Genomic DNA, 17,559 nt, shown 5'->3' on the forward strand with positions numbered 1-17,559 from the left:
CTTCCCGGTCCACGGCCACCTCCTCCAGCTCCACCGGGAGGACACCAAGGCGTTCCCAGGCCAGCTGTGAGACATAGTCCCTCCAGCGTGTCCTAGGTATTCCCTGGGGCCTTTTCCCAGCTGGGCATGCCCGGAACACCTCACCAGGGAGGCGTCCGGGAGGCATCCGGAGTAGATGCCTGAGCCACCTCAACTGACTCCTCTCGATGTGAAGGAGAAGCAGCTCTACTCTGAGCCCCTCCCGGATGGCTGAGCTCCTCACCCTATCTCTTAGAAGTGATGATGTCACCCCAAAATCTGCATTTATTTCATGTTTACATTCGGCGTGCCGATTTATTATAGTAGAAGTTCTCCGCATCCATGCATCTTCTCCCACTTATCCAAGGCTATCATAAGGGAAGCCCAGCCTTCCCTTTTCTCGGATACATCACGCAGCTCCTCTCAGCAGATCCCGAGGCGTTCCTGAGCCAATTGACAAACACAGACATGCCAATGTGTCTTCACGATGTCTCCTACAGGTTGGACGTGCCCTGAACACCTCCCCAGGGAGGCGTCCGGGAGGCATCCTAACCAAATACCTGAACCACCTCATCTGGCTCCACTCAGGAAGAAGGAGCAGCGGTTCAACTCTTCTAGTGATGTTGAAATGACTACAATGTCATCCGCAGCTCTGAAAACTATTCTTACTTTAATCGGTGGTTCTCAATTATTTTCTGTCATGCGGAAATGTTTTCACGCCCCCCCCCCATTTGAAACACTATTGAAAAAATAATAATATCCATTAATTTATGTGTACTGTACAACAGAAACCTGCCACATTCAAGAAAATGGAGAGCAGCGAAGCATACAAGCAAATTCAAGAGTCAAACTATATGCAGAGTACAACAAAATCTTACATGTTGGCAGGTCTGCTCTTATATTCAATGTGCTCCCTGCATCTCATGCCCCCGCATGAACTATTTAAGAAGTACAGTAAACCTCGGATATATCGGATTCAATTGTTCCCACTGGTTTTGTCCGATATAAGCGAAATCCATTATATGCGTATACCGGAAAATGTCCGTTTTACGCATATATCGGATTTTATCCGTTATAAAAAGGCACTTCCTTGACTATGTTTCCAATGTACCTGGACTGGGCAATGAAAAGAGACGTAAGGTAATGAGAATTTAACTTTATTGGACTCTGAGCATAACAAATTGTTAATTAAGCTAGGCCCTTTCCAATAAAAGTTATTTCCAATAGTGAAGATCTCATTCACTGCTGTGCTAGTATTATTGACGTCACTCACTTTTATATTTGTCCTAAATCTGGAGCCAGGAGAAACAGGAGACACGATGCGGCCATCCGATATATGCGAGGGAAATTGGAACGGGACTGGAGATTTTGTCCGAAATAGGCGAAATCCGTTATAAAAAATCCGATATATGCAATGAATTTTTATTGGAAATGCATTACAGAAAAATTGGTTCTTTTTTATCTGTCCGTTGTGAGCGAATTTCCGATATATCCGAGTCCGATATATCCGAGGTTTACTGTACTGCTCTACATGAAAATGTTGTCGAGCATCATAACCAAGGCTGTGTTTGTAAAATATGACTTTTTATGGAGGGGGGTGGGGGGGCACCATATTCTGCATCATCTTAGAAGGAAGCCTGTTCAAAAGATGGTAGACAGGAAAAGCCTGGAAACAATCCCACAAAAGAGCCAGCAACACAGAAACATTAGTTTTTCTCTTTCCGAATAGAATCTTTCCGAATTACCTTTCCGAAAGCAATGGTATACATGGAAAGGAATATTCCAATCAATTCGGGATCGGCACTTTTCTCTGGGAATGAGGTGTATACAAAGACCCGAATGGAATTGGAATATTTGTGTCCATGTATACGTGGCTATTTTCAGGTCATAAGGGTAAAGTATTTTATGGTTTCAGCATTACATCCACAAAACGGCATTCCGATTGCCCTTAAAGGGATTTTTGTGGGAAAATCTGGAAACAAGGACAAGGACTAGATACATTTAAATGTGACCGAGTGTACCTATTGTTTAGTCGGAATGATTATCATGACATGACTACTAGCACATCACTACCATCAGGAGAACCAGAATATAGAAGGGGAGGAGCTGCCTGGCGTGGCCCGGCAAGGTGCACTGTATTCGGGTACATGCTCCGAGGAGCCTCCTTGATGCCACTGGGGTCTCTGAGGAACACTGTGCACTTTTCAAACGTTTCAGGTGGCTGATTAGGTTTGTGTGCTCTGTGGGTTTTAACAGACCATTAACGTCTCGGAGAAAAGGCGCTTGATTTGCTCACCCGTACAGTACCTTTTTTAAGTTATGAGAGCTATTTATAATGGTATCGGATGTCATGATTCCCTCATTGAAACCCTTTTTTTGTGGAATACTCGATATGGCCCAAAGTCACCCAGACAGAGAGTTGCGTTTGAGACCCCGACTGTACACTGACTACCGGTTACCAACATGTGGTCCATCGTTTCTGTACACCAAAAGATGCATGAATGTCCTCTCCTGGTCTTACAGTCGTCAACAAAGTAGTCTGTGGTCTTGGAGGTCCTTGTCACATTTGGTGGACAACAGGAAGTCGTTTGTTTGTGTTTGCCTTAATTTCAAAGAAAAATCACAATGCTTGAGGAGGAAGTAAAGATGACCCCCCCTCCCTCACTGCTCTCACCCTTAAAGGGCCAACGCTCCACTTGCTTTTTCCCCACCGTGAAACCTGAGATCAGTTTGGTCTACACTGCCTGGACCTGAGACGGTTCAAGCCTGAAACTACAATACAACAGACACCTGTTAAAATGACCTGGCTCTTTCAAAATAAAGGCTTTTTTGAGGTCAAAGTTCTGCTATTATGATGTTTTAACCACTTCAGGTCAGCGCTGGCGTGACGGGGACATCGTTGACCTTCTTTTAGAAACACTTTGACCTCCCAGGTTCTCCTCTAAGCTGACCACGCCTCACTTTGACGCTATGGGGGGGTCCAACAAGTCACCAAATGCTTGCCAGTTGGTGCCTGCTGGAGGTGGGAGGTTGTGGAAATGGGGGGTGATAACTGGGATAGTGAAAAGAAGAGGAGGATGAACGTGAAGAAAAGATAAGTGGAAGGCGGACTGTTGTCATGACAGCAATGACTTAAAGCGTTTTTTTTTTAAAGCAAGAAGAAGGAAAAGGGGTTGAGGAGGGAAAGCAGCAGTCCAGTCGGATCTGATTACATAACAGCACCACTGGACTCCAAGCCCGGGGTCTGCACCAAAGAAGAAAAAACACTTCAAGAGGCCTTTTGCAACTACAGGCTGACCTCAGATCAGCTTAAACTACTCCACTCATCCTCTATGCAAGGACGTTCTCACTCAGGTCAGCACGCAAGACCACGCCTGCACCGCCCAAATCTTCATCATCATCACCCTCAAAGACGACCCCCCCCCCCGTCCCCCTTCCCAGACAAAAAACATATCCATCACTTTAACCATGAGACGACAATACGATGCTGCTGTGGCGCACCAAAGCTGTAACACGCACGCGCAGAGGGCTAGAGAAGAGGAGGTCCGTTGGCGCCATCAAGCCGCCCCTAATCACGGCATGGACATCTGTCCTCGTGCGGGCGTCGTGTATAGATGCACGCGCAACCCGCCTCCATATTAAAACACCGAGGACACAACAAGTGTACTTGGACCGGGTAGCTCCGGTCCGGAGTGGTGACTCACCTGAAGGCCGACAGACGCGCCGCGGTGTCCCGCTCGACAAGGGCGGCCGATGTCTGAAAACAATGCAGAGCTCCGAGCCTCCTCTTCCTCTCCTCCTCTTCTTCCTCACCCCGCCCCCGCAGCCTCAACACACACCGGACTGCAGAGCCGGAGAGGTGGCGCTCACTTCTTACATCGTGCAGCACCGGTGGGGCGGTACCGAGTTGCACCTCCAACCGCTAAATGGGTCGTTTTCTCGTGGGGAGAAAGCAAACGGTTACCACTTGACGGTCGGGAGAAAATTACCATCAGTTAATAGTTGATTAAGAGGCTGTTTTGCGAGATACAATGTGTTTAATATGTCCACCAGCTGTCCGACGGGGGCGGTGAAGACAGGTTAACGTCACGTGATCACTGCGACGTAACAGCTACTAAAGTGAGCACACTTTAGTTGTACTAAGGTGGCTCGCTAGCTAATACTGCTAACTTCGATATGAATCTTTCAGACGACTATTACTCACTTCAAAAACACTTTTGATTCATACATATAAAATTAATCATTCAGACTGCCACAGTTAAAACACACAAATCGATCTGCTAGCGTGGTTTTGGTTAGCAAATGTACCATACAATCATTGTTTGTCGTGACACCTTTTTAAAATAATCTTCATGACCAACACTCCCTTTCATATACCACTACCTTTGACAAAAATACACCCGATGACAGTCTGAATGTTTGTAATATAGTTTTTTGTTGCTCATTGAGACTCAAAGTTTACGTTCACAGATCGCTAATAAATTAAACAGCAGCCAACCACAATCTCTCCACCCGCCCGGGAAGCAGTGTAAAGATATGAAGTGCTTCCACTTCCAAAATCAGTGAGAGGGAATGAGGCAGTAGGGAGGAGGAGGAGGGGGAGGAGAAAAGGTCTGCGGAGATTGGATGATGTCAAACAGGCTGATGGTGAAAAGTAAAACGCTTAGTAAAATGTGGTTGGGGTTTTTTTTTTAGTCTAAAAAGACAGAGCTTCTCATTAAGGTCACATGACGGTGACCTCACCAAGGTAACACAATGCAACATCCTAACACGTGATGGGTCACTAAAAATGGCGTTCTTTTCCCTCATAGTATGACAACTTTGTTCTTGCAAAATTACTACTTTTTTCCTTTTATTTTTATTCCTATTCAATTTATTTTGGTAAATGTTCTTCTTGTAATTCTGACTTTATTCCGATAATATTTTGCCTTTATTCGTGTAACATTGCAACTTTTTCAACCTAATTTTCCAACGTAAACTTTATTTCTTGTTTTGTTTGTAAAAAAAAACATGTTTTCTTGAATATTTCAAGAATATTTCATTATTTTTATTCTCATAATATTACGAGTTTATTCCCATAATGTTGCAATTTTTTTCTCATTAGAATATGACTTCTTTGTAAAAATGTATGTAATTTTTCACAAAATTTTGAATATATTTTGTCTTTCATATTTCAAGTCTCTGCAATGAATATTCCTCAAAATATTATGAATTTATTCTTCTACAATTGTGAATTTTTGTCTTAATATTTTGACTTTATCCTCGCAAAATTACAGCAGTTTTTGTCAATTTTTTCTGTTGTTTTTCTTTCAAGTTCAACTTTTTTCTTGCAAATTTTCTTCTTGTAATAATTATGCGGATCAAAATCTGTTGTGGGGCCTCCGTAATCAGGAAAAAGCAGAAACAAACAAAATTACTTTTTTATTTATTTGTATTTTTTATTTATTTATTTATTTATTCCCAATGTTTGACTTTATTCTTGTTCTTGTAATATTTCTATGCAAGCTAATTTTCCAAAATTCACAACCTTGTTGTTTGTATGTTTTGTTTGTTTGTTATGACATTACAACTTAAAAAAAATTAAAATGTTTTCTTGAATATTTCAAAAACAACATTTTTTTATTCTCTTAATATGACCAGTTTATTCCTATAAAATTCCTATTTTGACTGGCGTCTTGTAAAATTAGTCTTTTTTTTCATATTCTTGTAGCATTGCAACTTTTTCACAACCTGACTTTCCAAACATTACAACGTTACTGCTTGTTTTATTTGTTTTTCATAACATTAGGAATTTCAAAAGCATTTTTCAAATATTTTTCTTGACTATTTCCACTCCTTACTCCTAAAATGACATCATGTCCCAAGTTTACTCCCACAAAATCCTTTTAAAAAAGGATGTTATTTTTCCTCGGAATGTTACGACGTGATTCTGGGAAAACTTTTGACTTTTTCTCGTTTGATTCCGCCTTTTTTTTGTCATCGTATTTGGACTTTGTTGTGGTGAAATGACTGCTTATCTTTTCTTTTTTTGTCCATCGTCAAGTAAAAGTTGAGTGTAAAGTTGAACGTCAACTTGTTGCTTGGCAACGAGTGTCAGAGCCCACTCACTCAGGTGTGTGTTTGTGTGTGTGTGTGTGTTTGTGTGTGTGTGTGTGTGGGCGGCCAGCAGGCATGGAGGGAAAAAAGCTTCTACTTGTGGCAACTCTCCTTCTCAAACGCTTTTACATGGAGGCACGTTTCCATGGTGACGGCGCCAGGATGCCAAAGTTGCTGGGAAGAGGAAGAGGGGGTCAGAGCCGGCGAGTGGCGTGTGGGCGGGCCCTCGGGGGTTGGGGGGGTTATATTTGGATGTGTTTAGGCCCGTGAAGATCTCCGGATGAGCTATCGAATATTCCAGAAGGCCAGGAAAAGCTTGATGGGGCTTAGATTTAACCCTCAGACAAGATGTTCCACTCCAACGTCATGTCTGCCAACTCGTTGGAAGCAGACTAGAGTACTAGTATGTAGTACTATACAGTACATTCAAAGTACTTCTTTGCATTATATTTCATGTGCATGTCATTGAAGTGTAATACTAGTGATGAGAATACACCCTCTCTCTTGTTGTGATTGAGCCAAGGTCTCACAGAGAGTTGTTGGCATGACGACAGGCCTCTTCTAACATTGTATCCAGGAAGCACACACACAGGAACAAACACGTACATAAATGACTAATATTACTATTATTATCACTCTATGCTGCTTTTTTTCACTATTTGTTTTCCTAAAATTTGCAAATATTGCAAAGTTTTGTCATATTAGTATCATATCTTCAATTTCACTCATTTTTTCTTCAATTATTTTCTTTTTTCTTTCATATTTCAATTCTTTGCGATATGAAAAAGTTTGTATATATAATATTTTCAATTTCTTATATTTCAAGTTTAAAGTACCGTAATTTTATATTATTATTATTATTGTAATATTAATATTATTATTACAATATTATTGCAATAATTGTATATATTTTTTGGGATTTTGAATTATCATATTTTAAAACATATTTTATATCATATGTGATTATTATGTGTTACATATTTTTTACATTTGTATATAATATTTTTATATAATAGTTATAATATTTTTAAAATATATTTATCTCACATATGACCCTTGTGAGGAAAAAGCGGTAGAAAATGAATGAATGAATGAATATTTTTTCTTTCATATTGTCATCATGTTTTCAATTTCTTATATTTCAAGTTTAAAGTACCATCATTTTATATTATTATTATTATTGTAATATTGATATTATTATTACAATATTATTGTAATAATTGTATTATTTTTTAGCTATTGAATGATTGTATATCATATGTGATTATTATGTATTACATATTTCTTACATTTTTATATAATATTTTTATATAATAGTTATAATATTCTTAAAATATATTTATGTCACATATGACCCTTGTGAGGATAAGCGGTAAAAAATGAATGAATGAATGTTATTCTTATTATTACTCATATATTTGTATATATTTTTATATTATAGTTATAATAAAGTTTTAAAAAGCCCTAAAATAGAGAAAAATGGCTGTAATTTGATAGCATGAATGATGAAATATGTCTCCATGAGCTGCTCTACACTTTCATATTTCACCAAGCGCCCCTCCCCGAAATGGCAAACGAGCACACTTACACACTTCAAGTGTGCACTCTAAAGTGTTAAGTGTGCGAGTGCTCCAGTCGAGACCCGACGCAAGACCCCGAGAGAAAACTTCATTTGATGTACAAGACGTAAAGACGACATCAATGGAGGGGCGGAAAGAGAGGCGGACAGAGACAGGAAGGAAGTAGCGGTGCCTCCAAAATAAAAGCGACGGAGTGATGAAGTGACCTCAAGGTGTTCAGTAGCGTGTGGAAAAGCCGCTGATCTCCAACTTGTGGATGCTTCTCTGGTTGCTGAACGAGGTTCTGCTGATGCGACTGCTGGGACTTCCTTCTTTGCTCAGCCACACTTTCCTGACAACACACACACACACACACACACACACACACACACACACACATGCACGTCAGACCTCACATCTGGAGCACTCGGGGTAACATCTGTGTGTAGATTAGAGGAGATTGGAGAGGATCAGGGTCAGGTCAGAATAACGCCATCTCATCTTTGTGGTGCCCACATCAGATGGCCTACATTCTTCTCTCTCATTGGTCAGATTCACCCACTACACACACACACACACGCGCACACACGCACACATACACACACACACACGCACATGGCATTACATGTTAGGAACTCTTAAGCGGATGTTTTTTACTGTCAACAAACATGAGTATCATCAAATGATGGATAGAAACACCAAGAATCATGTTTACCGTCATGGATACATCAGGCTAGTGGTTAGCACATTGGCCACACAGTCAGGAGACATGGGTTCGATTCTCCACTTGGCATCTCTGTGTGGAGTTTGCATGTTTGCATCCCCGTGCGTGCGTGGCTTTTATCCAGGTACTTGGTAACGTTGTTTGTTGTTTGTCTATATGGGCCCTGTGATTGGCTGGCCACCAGTCCAGGGTGTACCCCGCCTCTCGCCCAAAGACAGCTGGGATAGGCTCCAGCATAAATGCGACCCTCGTGAGGATAAGCAATATAGAAAATGGATGGATGGATCCATCAGGCTTCTTCATCTCACTTTATAATGAGTCTTTACTGAGAACTCATAAAGAACTCATGAGTCAAGTAGTTACTGAGGAACTAAGGCATATAAATGTAGAGTAGTTACTGGGGAACTAAGGCATATAGTACATGTAGAGTAGTTACGGAAGAACTAAGGCATATACAGCATATACATAAAAGACATATAAATGTAGTGTAGTTACTGAAGAACTAAGGCATATAAATGTAGAGTAGTTACTGGGGAACTAAGGCATATACATGTAGAGTAGTTACTGGGGAACTAAGGCATATACATGTAGAGTAGTTACTGAAGAACTAAGGCATATACATGCAGAGTAGTAACTGGGGAACTAAGGCAAATAAATGTTGAGTAGTTACTGGGGAACTAAGGCATATAAATGTAGAGTAGTTACTGAGGAACTAAGGCATATAAATGTAGAGTAGTTACTGAGGAACTAAGGCGTATACATGTAGAGTAGTTACTGAAAAACTAAGGCATATACATGTAGTTACTGAAGAACTAAGGCATATTACATGTAGAGTAGTTACTGAAGAACTAAGGCATATACATGCAGAGTAGTTACTGGGGAACTAAGGCATATAAATGTAGAGTAGTTACTGGAGAACTAAGGCATATAAATGTAGAGTAGTTACTGACGAACTAAAGCATATAAATGTAGAGTAGTTACTAGGGAACTAGGGCATATATATGTAGAGTAGTTACTGATGAACTAAGGCATATAAATGTAGAGTAGTTACTGAGGAACTAAGGCATATGCGTGGAGAGTAGTTACTGAGGAACTAAGGCATATAAATGTAGAGTAGTTACTGGGGAACTAAAGCATATAAATGTAGAGTAGTTACTGAGGAACTAAGACATATATGCAGTTACTGAGGAACTAAGGCATATAAATGTAGAGTAGTTACTGATGAACTAAGGCATATAAATGTAGAGTAGTCACTGATGAACTAAGGCATATAAATGTAGAGTAGTTACTGATGAACTAAGGCATATAAATGTAGAGTAGTTACTGAGGAACTAATGAAGAAATAATGATTAACTACTGAGAAACTGAGGCACATAAATTTAGGGAACATAAATGTAGTTAGTGAGGAACTAATGAGTAACTAACGAGTAGAGTAGTTACTGAGGAACAAAGGCACATAGGTTTAGAGTAGTTAGTGAGGAAGTGGTTAGGGTTAGCAAGGTTGGTTCCTCAGTAACTACTGTCATTTTGTGTGTTCTTTATTTCCTGATGCTCAACTTTTTTCACACAGGGCGAAAAAAAATTCCTTTCAAGCCCCACCCCCACCCCTGCACCCCCGGCCAGCTGTTTCACAGGCTCCACAGGAAGTGAGGTCGTGACAGAGGAAGGCGGAGTCGGCAAGAACCACACCAGCTTGGAAAAAACACCAAGAGAAAGCTTCCATAGATCTATACTTATAGATATACACATACCTAGATAGATTTTTATATCACACAGGGGTGTCCAAAGTGCGGCTCTGGAGCATATGCGGGCCGCTTCACTGTCTAAATATATAATTTAGCAAGGACACTAAAACAAAAGGTTGGAATTTTACAAGAATAAATTCAAATAAAAAAAAAACTTTTATAAGAAAAAAAAGGAAAAAGTCATATTCTGACAAGAAAACCCCGGATGTTCTACACATTTTTCATTCCAATCATTTTTAGAATCCTGCACGTTCACACACACACATACGCTTCATTTGGCGCCAACGAGGCCCAAAGAGGCTGATATGCAGGTAAACGCTGCCCTCTGGTGGCGGCCACCAGTAATGCAGGGTAGAGCAGTAAGAGGGCGTTGTTTATGTCGTGTTCTCCTTCTATTGGGAGAGGAGGTAACATGCTGCTCGTGCACTCACATCTCCTCCACCACGTCGGAAGGACCCTGGACCTGACCCACCACCGTCCCGCTTCTGGTGTTCTTCACCCAGCCCACCACACCCAGACGCTCCGCCTCCTTCTCAGTGTACTGCATGCAGGATATAGCAACACTCACTCATACGGAATACTGTAGTATATACTATAGTACACACTAGCAGCATTCTTTCATCGCGTAAATATAGATGATAATCATTTCATACATTCAATATTATAGCATGAATAATACAGTATAATAAGTGTTTCTTAATGAAACATAAAAAGGGTGCAAAGTACTGGAGGGTCATCTTGTCATATTACAACTTTTCATCATAACAGTTTTTCTTTCTCTTTTTTTCTCCTTTTTTCGGTCCATTTTAAACTTTTTTCGTCATATTCTGACATATTCTTGTAACATTGCAATATTTCTTGTAAAACGATAAAATTTTTCTCCTTAAATTATATTTACTTATAATATTATGAATTTTATCCTGTAAAATAAATCATAATAAAAATAAGTAATAATATGTAATAATGATTTATTTTAATCAAATAAATACATTCAATAATATGTTATTTTTTATTATTAAGTTTTAAATACTAATACATTATTTTTATTTTGTTAAAAATACAAAAGTTTTAATAAATTCATAAATATATAAAAAAGTACATTTAATTCATTATTTTTCATAATAATTTCCATTATAGATAAAAAATATTTTTAATGAAAGAAAGAAATTCAACAATATGTAATGATTATTTTTTAATACAATAAATTATTTGATTTTATTAAATATAAAAATACATTTGAATAAAATGTCAAATAAATAAAAATACATTGAACGTATTTTAATAATACAGTCTTTAATTTGTTTGTTTCTGCGTTTTTCCTGATTTAATAAATAAATTTCATAATATAAAATAATTATTTCCTATAAAACAATTAAATTAAATAATATATGATTTCTAATCAAATAAATACATTCGGTAATACATAATAATTATTTTTATTGAAATAAATAAATTCAATATTATATAATAATTACTTTTAAACAAATAAATACATACAATAATATCTAATAATTATTTTTACTCTAATAAATACATTCAATAATATACAAAATTTGTTCTTATAAATAAATACATTCAATACTATATATTATATAAATAATACTAAGTATTATTTTTTTCATATAAATAAACACAACAATGACTTTTATCAAATAAATACCTGCAATAATATATAATCATTATTTGGAATAAAATAACTAAATAAAATAATAATAATTTTTAATCAAATAAATACAGTGAATAATATGTAATAATGAGTTGTAATAAATGGAATAATACTAATGATTTGTATTCAAATAAATACATTGGTTATATATAGATATATATATTAGGTATATAGAGAACATAACATAACTCACCATCCTGAAGCAGACTCCTGCCACAAAGAAGAAGAAAAGAACTAGTTAGTGTTTCTCCTCAGCGACTTGTGTGCTGGCTTCTAATTTAAGAAGTGGATCATTTGACTGCTGCCACACACACACACACACACACACACACACACACACACCAGCAGAGGCTGAGCAAACAAACAAACAAACACACCTTGAACATGACCAAAGACCTCAAAATCCACAGACACCAGCCCACTTCCTGTTGACATGTTGACAGGAGGCGTCAGGCCTGCAAAGAGGAAGAGGAGGAAAAGGAGGGTGAAGCCTGCGTGCCCTGCCACTTTTTTGCTTTGTGTGTGTGTGTGTGTGTGTGTGTGTGTGTGTGCGTGTTTGTGATGTCATGGCCATGAGTCCAGTAGAGCTAGTGGTCTTTGTAGTCCATTAAAACTACAAACATGTCTACCAGATGAACCAACGAGTGTGTGGTGCCACAACTATGATGTCACGTACAGTATGTGAAACTTTTATCACTTTTCCTTATTAAACAATAGGAGGTCATATATATAGGGCGGCATGGCGGGCGAGACTAGGGTTCAATTCCACCCTCGGCCATCTCTGTGTGGAGTTTGTATGTTCTCCCCGTGCATGCGTGGGTTTTCTCCGGGTACTCCGGTTTCCTCTCACATTCCAAAAACAGGCTAGGTTAATTCCTAAAAATAACCTAAAAATAGGTTAAACTCCAAATTGTTCATAGGTATGAATGTGAGTGTGAATGGTTGTTTGTCTATATGTGCCCTGTGATTGGCTGGCCACCAGTCCAGGGTGTACCCCGCTTCTCGCCCGAAGACAGCTGGGATAGGCTCCAGCACCCCCCGTGACCCTCGTGAGGAAAAAGCGGTAGAAAATGAATGAATGAATGAATATATATATATATATATATATATATAGTTTAATAAAGTGCATACTCGTGTATAGCAGTTAATTGTATATATGTATATATACACTATGTATACTGTATATATACATTATATACTAGGTTTCAACGGTCATAAATGATAACAGTTCCCCCAACCCGCCACTAGATGTCAGCACATCCACACTGTGAGCGGCCAGACAGACGTCGTTACTGGAGTGACGTTTGGAGCATCCAAACGTCACATCACGTGACTGAGTCATGTGGCGTCATGACCATGACGACATAAGACGACAGGGGCGTGGTCGTGGTGTGACGTCAGCGCCACGTTGGAGACTCATCGGAGCCATTAGGATCTTATTGGGGCCTTCTAATGGCTTTCAGTTAAAATCACAGTCTGGTCTGATCGTTACTGACACATTGGGACGTCTTGAGCGCCATCTTTCTGCCGCTTGTGGTAATGACAAGAACAACCACACCACCGGCCTTCTAGTCTCAGGTACTTGGTTACTTGGTTAGGAAGTTTTGACTCCATACCAGGAAATTGAAAATGGTAAGGATGAAATTGTGTATACACACACACACACGTGCGTATTTACCCTCATCCTATGTTCTCAGCTGTGTGTGTGTGTGTGTGTGTGTGTGTGTGCGTTTACACTTGGTTGAGCCTTCTGTTCAGCGTGCAGTCGCTCCCAGTGAGCTGCGTTTTTAGGTCGCAGTGTTCTTTCTGCTGCACACACACACACACACACAGTTACGCAGCTACGTCCGATGCTGTGTGCTATTAGGCAGTGAGTTTGGGTGGGTGGGGGGTTGGTGTACATGTATGGGTGCATGTGCATGTGCACGTGCTGCATGAGTGTGTGTGTGTGTGTGTTTAAGTAGTCCCAAAGCTCCTGTCATGCATATGGACGCAAAGCAAAACTGAGAGCCAGTGTGTGTGTGTGTGTGTGTGTGTGTGTGTGTGTGTGTGTGTGTGTGTGTGTGATGCTGGAGGGCTCACAGCCTCCACTGCTGCGTAACATGTCCCCTCCTTTTAGTAATGTCACCCCACACAAGCTCACACACACACACACACACACACACACACACTAATGTGAAACACAAAAAGTCAACTTTGACTTTTAACATCAGGGATCTTGTGTTTTTTTTCCAAGGAAACAATTCCTTTTTATTTTAATGACATTACTTCTTTTTTCATTCATTTTTACTCATTTTATGATTGTATACTACGTATCATCCCATGCATGCGCCAGATATACTGCTGTGTAGTACATTTATACTTCATGTATCACATATATATTACATCTATATCAGTCATGATGTGCTATATATATCACTATATTGACAGTTACTATGGTACCCATTATGTCATTGGATGGTCATATCACCTTGTACTTCGGTACGTGACAAAAATTTAAAAAATTTAAAAAAATTTTAAAACTAAATCCAAATTAATATAAATTAATAAATAAAATAAATTAGCTAAATACAAGGATGAAGAGTCTTGAGCCAGTCATGATGTGCTATATATATCACTATATTGACAGTTACTATGGTACCCATTATGTCATTGGATGGTCATATCGCCTCGTAATTCGGTAAGTGAAAAATTAAAAAAATTTAAAAAAAAATTAAAAACTAAATAAAAATTAATAAAAATTAATAAAAATAAATTAATAAATAAAATAAATTTGCTAAATACAAGGATGAAGAGTCTTGAACCGGTCATGATGTGCTATATGTATCACTATATTGACACTTACTATGGTACCCATTATGTCATTGGATGCTCATATCACCTCGTACTTCAGTACATGACAATTTTTTTTTTAATTAAAAAACTAAATACAAATTAATAAAAATTAATAAAATAAATTAATAAATAAAATAAATTTGCTAAATACAAGGATGAAGAGTCTTGAACCAGTCATGATGTGCTATATATATCACTATATTGACACTTACTATGGTACCCATTATGTCATTGGATGGTCATATCACCTCGTACTTCGGTACGTGAAAAAAAAAAAAAATAAAAAAAATAAAAAACTAAATAAAAATTAATAAAAATAAATTAATAAATAAAATAAATTTGCTAAATACAAGGATGAAGAGTCTTGAACCAGTCATGATGTGCTATATATATCACTATATTGACACTTACTATGGTACCCATTATGTCATTGGATGCTCATATCACCTCGTACTTCGGTACGTGAAAAATAAAAATAAATAAAAAAAATTAAAAACTAAATAAAAATTAATAAAAATTAATAAAAATTAATAAAAATAAATTAATAAATAAAATAAATTTGCTATATCACTATATTGACACTTACTATGGCACCCAAAAAATAAATAAAAATACCAAAAAATAGCACAGAAGAGTATCAGCCTATGAGGATGTTTATGACTACACTACCCACAATTCTTGTATGGTATGGAGTTTACAGAGAATGTTGTTTAGGTTTGAGGGAATTGGTGTGAGGTTTACTTATCATTGGGGATGGGGTCATGTGACTAATAATGTGTCAGGTGTGGGGGGTTGGTTGTTGGCTCATGGCAACACATTATGTTAATCATTGTTCTAGATGCTAACGTGTCTGCGTGTTAATGCCTTGGCAGCCTTAATCAGGACGTACACGCACACGTACACGCACACGTACACGCACACGTACACACACACATAGACCCGGTGAGGAAAGGGTTAATGTAGTCAGCTGAGCTGAGTGGAACACAAGTGACGTTTGATGACAAAACATATTCCACGAGTAGAGGAACGCTAATCCAGCTAAAGCTAAACTGCTAACGTTTCTTTGTACTGCCCCCTGCTGGTCTGGTGGATAAAATTAGATTTTTTTTTATTGTGCCTTATTGTACCATATTGGAAAAATAAAATGAATTAACATATTAGATTACACTAATTTGCCTTGTCATGTCTACTTAGCATATACAGTAATCCCTCGTTTATGCCGGCTAATTGCTTCCAGACCCGACCGTGATAAGAGAATAGCCTGCAAAGTAGGATTCCTTATTTATACATGGAATATTTTCATAGTTATTGGTTAGAAAACCTGTTTACAACCTTCTAAATACAGGTTTTAACATTATAGCCATAATAAAAGAAAATAAGACATATAAGACTTTCTAAATATACCTTTTAACCTTATTAGAGCCCTCTAGACACGCAATAACACCCCTATAGTCATTTTTTACATTCCTATTACCCAATATAGTAGATGTAGTAAGAGACAATAAGACATAGAAAACTAGTATCACCTTCTGAATATGCTTTTTAATCTTATTAGAGCCCTCTTGACATGAAATAACACCCCTATAGTCACATTTACATTCCTATTACCTAATATAGTAGACGTAATAAGAGAAAATAAGACATATAAGACACACAAAAAAATCTATATTTTTTACCCTCACGAGAGCCCTCTAGACATGAAATAACATCCCTATAGTCACTACTACACTCCTATTACCCAATATATTTGCCATTAGAGAAAATAAGACGTATAAGACACAAAAAAATCTGTTTTGCACCTTCTATATTTTTTAACCTCATTGGAGCCCTCTAGACATGCAATAGCACCCCTACAGTCACATTTACATTGCTATTACCCAATATTGTATAGCCAATTGTACAGCAAATAAGACATAGAAAACTAGTTTATCACCTTCTAAATATGCTTTTTGACCTTATTAGAGCCCTCTAGACATGAAATAACACCCCTATAGTCACGTCTAGGTCAAGTCCGGTGTTCTTGTTATTGTAATGCCTTGAAAGGGAAAATCATTCACATTAGAATTATTCATTATGACTATTGATATTATTATCAATAATAGTTTAATAATAATAATAATGTTTTTTTCTTTCTTTTGTTAATTAAATTATACATTTGATGTTGAGGATAAGCAATATAGAAAATGGATGGATGGAAGTTTGGTGCTTGTGTGTCTCACCCAACATTACAGTAACATTACTGACACCTAGTGACCGGTATGGAATACTACATATCACTCATAACATCTTTGAATGTGTCTTCTGAATGCCTTATATTTTTTATATATTTTATTTATTTGACCTCATTTAGCCAATTTTAATGCCTGAAAAAATGGGCTTAATAAATTAATAAATTAATAAATTAATAAATTAATAAATTAATAAATTAATAAATTAATAAATTAATAAATTAATAAATTAATATTGAACCACAAACAGCATGTGTAGACTTCAACAAAGTGCTTTGTTTTGGATGTGAGCATCAAAACAGCAAGCAGATGTCATGAAGACGTTTCTTCTATTGTGGCTGAAACGCTTGCCCCCCGCCCCCTGCCCCCGTCCTTCATGACCCCTGTGTGACCCCTGGATTGATCCTTCATAACTCGGCTAAAGGCTGAAGTGGAGGTCAAGGAGCTTATGGAGCGTTGAGGTTAAGAAGCGTTGCTGAGACACCAATGTTTACATATTTTTAGGGATTGTAGCACATTTCATGCAAATATCTAAAACAATAGAAAGCCGTAATAATAATAGTAATAATAAAGCTCCGCCTTGTTTGTGATATAAAAAAAACAACTAAAAAGAAGCTACAAAAAAGAGACTGTTACCACGACAACCAAGACACAATGGTAATGCAAAAGAAAGCATCCTTTTGGTTTT

General features: G+C 37.8%; 1 protein-coding gene across 4 annotated transcripts in view; it reads right to left on the reverse strand.

The window, feature by feature from the left end:
* acyp2 (acylphosphatase 2, muscle type) overlaps positions 1 to 17,559 on the reverse strand; it is a 43,281-nt gene that overhangs the window by 12,607 nt on the left and 13,115 nt on the right. For 2 of the 4 annotated variants that reach the window (XM_078793870.1, XM_078793871.1), the window contains 4 exons: positions 12,186 to 12,263; positions 12,002 to 12,018; positions 10,574 to 10,683; positions 7,945 to 8,025 (listed from right to left, as the gene is read on the reverse strand). In XM_078793870.1, the coding sequence (XP_078649996.1) occupies positions 7,945 to 8,025; positions 10,574 to 10,683; positions 12,002 to 12,018; positions 12,186 to 12,263 (286 nt within the window). Of the gene's footprint in view, positions 1 to 3,816; positions 3,941 to 7,900; positions 8,026 to 10,573; positions 10,684 to 12,001; positions 12,019 to 12,185; positions 12,264 to 17,559 lie in introns of those variants that run through there. The other 2 variants (XM_078793873.1, XM_078793872.1) reach the window with 2 other exon arrangements.

Source organism: Doryrhamphus excisus, linkage group LG10 (genome assembly GCF_037039965.1).
Source record: "Doryrhamphus excisus strain RoL-2023G ecotype Guam linkage group LG10, RoL_Dexc_Guam_v1.1, whole genome shotgun sequence".
Lineage (NCBI taxonomy): Eukaryota > Metazoa > Chordata > Actinopteri > Syngnathiformes > Syngnathidae > Doryrhamphus > Doryrhamphus excisus.